General features: G+C 41.4%; 1 protein-coding gene across 1 annotated transcript; it reads left to right on the top strand.

Annotated features, from left to right (window-relative positions):
- The first annotated feature begins 535 nt into the window (after positions 1–535).
- LOC125379192 lies at positions 536–1,271 on the top strand. Its single transcript, XM_048395413.1, has 2 exons — positions 536–544; positions 963–1,271. The coding sequence occupies exons 1-2, from the start codon at positions 536–538 to the stop codon at positions 1,269–1,271; spliced, it is 318 nt and encodes a 105-aa protein (XP_048251370.1).
- Positions 1,272–5,166: the final 3,895 nt, after the last annotated feature.

Here is a 5,166-nt window from a genome sequence, read left to right as displayed (position 1 = left end):
TGGGCACGCCAAAAATTCTGGGTTCAAATACCGGTTCACCCCGATTATGTTTCTAGGTTTGTCAGCACCATACCGTGCTCGTGGGTTTCACCGAAGTGGTTAACGTCTGAGACCTGCATCATTTCGGGCTTTCCTCCCACATTAAGCTGACACGCCGCGATATAACTGGAATACTGTTAAAAGCGGCGTTAAACCCAACTCACTCATTCACTCATTCCTCTGTCCAGAGACGACACAATTTCTAGGGCACAAAAACTGCCTCGAACAATTTTGTGACTGATGTGGCGCGGACACAGTTTGAATATATTTGTGAGAAGTCTGCGCCATGAGAGATGGTTGCCAACATCTGTCATATGTCTTCCCACGTACGAATATTTAAATTTTCAATTATTCGTATACACATATATATATATATATATATATATAAAAAATATTTGACCAGTTTAGAAAAAACTATTTCACCGAAAATTGGTCAGGATGTGCCATCCTGCTTGACAGTAATGAAAGAACGATATTACCAAAGACATGTTCGATCATGGTGGAGGTAATTTAAACATTAGACGTAACTCAAAACGATAAAGGGAGTTTATGATATGGCTAATTTTCTATCAGCCTGTGTTAAGTTTTCCATTTGCTATTTCCCTATAAGAAAACAAAGATATGATGCAACTTTGCATGTATGATCCAGTAAGAACCCCTTTTAGCATACACGATCACGGTGATGCGAAGACTCTGCAAGCGTAAGATTGTACACATGTTACATTTTTTAAATATAATAATCAATCTTTGATACATTTGCAGGATATACAGGTGGAACTTACTACAGTAAAAAGTCTGGCCCAGCAACTATCCTATGTTTGCCCAAACAGCCTCAGTACGTAGCCTACTCTCTTTCAAACCAAGGCCAGACAACCATCCACGGCACTGAATATAATGATGCCAACACATTTCCTGATTTCCAGAAAGTTAAACACCAGAACGTCCCCTGTGTCGTATGTCAAATGAAATCTGAGGCTCAAGTCATGATTCCGGCGAGGAACGAGTGCTACCCCGGGTGGAGGATGACGTACTGGGGCTACCTGATGGGGGCAGACTACAGCAGGGCCTCCAGTGAGTACATCTGCGTGGACAAGGACCCTTGTACCACCGAGGGCGGCCACCGACAGACGTATGGGCAACTGCTGTACATTGTGGAGAGTAGATGTGACTCTCTCCCTTGCCCTCCGTACAAACAGTACGGGGAGTTGACCTGTGTCGTATGTGCAAAATAAATACGCAGCCAATGCTCTCATTTCTCCAGCTCTTGTGTCATGTTTCTTGTTGCGTTTCATGATCTATTAAAAAGGGATAACTTGTTGAATGCAGCATTAGTAATAAGCTTGAGGATGCGTCGTCTGCAACATTATGACAGAACGAGATGCTACAAAAAAAATGGGACTATATCCTACATGTAGGTGGGGACTGTATCCTACATTTGGGTGGCGACTGTATCCTACAAATAGGTGGGACTGTATCCTACATGTAGGTGGGGACTGTATCCTTCATCTAGGTGGGGACTGTATCCAATACGTAGATGGGGACTGTATCCTACATGTAGGTGGGGACTGTATCCAACATGTAGGTGGGAACTGCATCCTACATCTAGGTGGGGAATGCATCCTACATCTAGATTGGGACTTTATCCTTCATCTAGATGTGGACTGCACCCTTCATCTAGGTGGGGACTGTATCCTACAAGTAGGCGGGGACTGTATCCTACATCTAGATGGTGACTGTATCCTACATCTAGATGTGGACTTAATCCTACATCTAGATGGGGACTGTATCTTTCATCTAGGTGGGGACTGTATCCTACATCAAGGTTGGGACTGTATCCTCCACCTAGGTGGGTACTGTATCCTACATCTAGGTGGGGACTGTATCCTACATCTAGATGGGGAATGCATCGTACATCTAAGTGGGGACTGTATCCTACAAGTAGGTGGGGACTGTATCCTACAAGTAGGTAGGGACTGTATCCTACACAGCAAAAAAAATGCAGTTTCCGGTATCCGGATACCTGCCGGATACCACCGGACACTTACCCAAAACGCGTCCGGGTATCCGGTGGCAGATACCTTGCCGGATACCAGATCCGTGGTATCCGGCATGGACACCTCACCTGAAAGTATGCCACCTGGAATCCGGGTATCCGGCACCGGATACCTCACCGGATACCTCAATCTGGGTGTCCAAGGATCCGGCACCGGATACCAAGGATCCGGCACCGGATACCTCATTCTGAGTTTCCAAAAACATGTCACAATTTGGGGGTGCATTTTGTTCAGTTAAGTGTGAAACACCTAAATGTATATTCGAAACTAACCATGAAAATTGAACATTGCTGAAGGTATCCGGCAGGTATCCGGATGCAATTTTTCGAGATGTCTTATTTCTGGTAAATAATGTTAGCCTGGGCATATCAGATAGCTGTAGTAATATTCTGTGTCATTTTAGTTGTAAATATCCCCTATCTATGGGCATGTACTTTTGGAGAAGACAATTTTTTTCAATTTCATCTATAATTATTTTTAGATGTTAAGCTGTTTAATGAACAAACATCAGTTCTAATACATGTATGATGATATCCTTAAATTTCATGTTCAGACTTCCAGATTATTCTGAGTGAAAGTATAAACTCATCGACCGTGTGCTCACTTGGGCCTTTGGTCCTAGTGAGATGATAATATGATTATTTGTAAAGGTACAAGTACTTGTTATGAGCATACCAGCTTCATTTAAGTTTGAAACACAATATGCCTCACTCTGAGGGTGACATGTACCAGATTTCATCACACTACAGAGAGCTGTTCCTCAGTTACTGTGAACATTTTTACTGAAAGACATTGAAAGCTAATTTGACCTTCAATATCAGTTGCGACTATTTCAAAAACAATTGTAAAGTGCTTCATTCAGTGTAATATTGACAAACATATGACAATGATATACAACTATATGTATAAGAGTTATTTAGACTTCTGCAGGAAAAGGCACATTAGAGAACAAGAGTCATCAGAAAGATGACACATCCCCCCCGCAGCTGTCTGTAAAGTAACCACTAGTAAATGTGCAATTCTGTATGTAATGAGTCAACAGTTGAATGTTCTTTAAGAAGCATGCATTGTTTACCCACAAAAGATCCACCATGGTCGCATCCATATGAATGCCAAGTTTCGATCAAATACAGTGAATGTTTTTCAAATTCTGCCCCAGAAATGAACCTCATCCCCAATTGAGTCCGTGTCCAACTTCATTCCATAAAAAAAAATAAAAAATAAAAATTAGAAAAATCCCAAAATATCAAAAGGCACCACTTCAGTATGTGCCTAATACCTTTGGCAAGTTTCGATCAAATACACTGAATAGTTTTCGAATTCTGCCCCGGAAACGAACCCCATCCTCAATTGAGTCTATGTCCAACTTCATTCCATAAAAATTAAAAAAAATTAAAATTAGAAAAATCCCAAAATATCAAAAGGCACCACTTCAGTATGTGCCTGATAAGAGTTGCCAAGTTTCGATCAAATACACTGAATGGTTTGGGAATCCTGTCCCGGAAAAGGAAATAATTACGGACGGACACACGGACAGACAGGCTGATCGCTATATCCCCCGTATTATATGCCGGGGGGATAAAAAGTAAGTGTAAGACCTGTTGCCAACTTCTATCCCTGCCCTAAGGAAGAGTTTGGCCATTAACAATTTTTTTGTCTGGCTGTGACATTGACCTTTGACATAGCAGATCAATGTGTTATTCCAAAGATGTCCAAGCAATGTAACTGTGGCTATCAAACTGAGGCAAAATATTGGAAAATCCCCATTTACACAGCTGGCTAAAGAAACAAACAACAAACAAATTATCAATTTCTTTTATTTATATGCATATATCACACATTGAACAGTGTTCACATAATGGTTCCTGATGCAGTATGCACTTTCCTCCTATTCTTCAATACTCATAACAGAGCGGGATAACTGTTCGCTTGAAAGCATCAGCAGACCATGCTCACCAGTTCAGAGTTACTTGCCCTCAAACATAATTTTCCTTCTATATTGCCATGGAAAAACAGGAACCAGGATGAGGGGAGGCCAGATGGGCTCTATCCCTGTTGCATTGTGTTAGTAGAATTGTGAACATTCTATTTGGTGTTTGGGTCCACATTTATAGACAAGTAGTCGCAAACATCATTCCTTTCAAGTGATTACCACATGGCCAAAGACAATAATTTCTTCAACGTCCTTGAAGGGTCCCACTCCGACTTGGTATTGGTTGGTCTTCTCACATTAGCCTGACCACCCTTTGTGAGTGTGTCCCAGTGTCAATTGGCATATAACTTCTCGGTAGGCTCCCATTGAAATAACAGGACTCTCCTCATCGCTGTCTGCCAATCACTTCGGATATCTGGAAGGGTCCTTCCAGACTGTCAACCTGTCATCCGGGTATCTCAAGCTGGACTTCAGTTTCTGCAAAATTATGTATAAAGATTGTAGCAAAAGAAAAGAATTGTTGCAACATGTACTTACAGATAAAAGGCAGCAAATTCACTTAATTTATCATCTTTGAGTTTTGTTATATACCAAACATTTGAGATATATATTGTTCCATGCTGATGAGTTGAAACAATCATTAACTGACATCTCTTAAAAATGTTCCTAGCAACCTATGCTTGCCATACAAGCCAAAGTAATAGATGAGGTAGCAAGTGGGCTCATTGAAAGCTCGTAATCGTACCCAATAACGTGGGATGTTGTCCATAACAGTCATCATCGGTGCGTCTGGATCGAGCTCATAACATTAATCTCTGGTTTGTCTAGTTGAGATTTGAGATTTGATTAATTTATAATCCTTGTCATTTAGCTGAACTATTGCTGGATGTGGTGTTAAATGAGTGAATTGGGTTTAACGCCTCTTTGAACAGTATTCCAGTTATATCACGGCATGTAAGCTTGATGTAGGAAGAAAGCCCGAAGTGATGCAGGTCTTACATGTTTACCACTTTGATGAAACCCACAAGCAAGTGTATGATGCTACCCTCGATTCAAACCCACGACCATCGGCTTCTGTCAAGCCCAAGAGATGCAACTATGCACAGCAAGTTGTGGTGCCTTTGATAATTAGGCCATCCA

Source organism: Haliotis rufescens, unplaced genomic scaffold (assembly GCF_023055435.1).
Source record: "Haliotis rufescens isolate VD_foot unplaced genomic scaffold, xgHalRufe1.0.p SCAF_14, whole genome shotgun sequence".
Taxonomy (NCBI): Eukaryota; Metazoa; Mollusca; class Gastropoda; order Lepetellida; family Haliotidae; genus Haliotis; species Haliotis rufescens.
The sequence above is the reverse complement of the archived record's forward strand: the minus strand, read 5'-3'. Positions and strand labels throughout refer to the sequence as shown.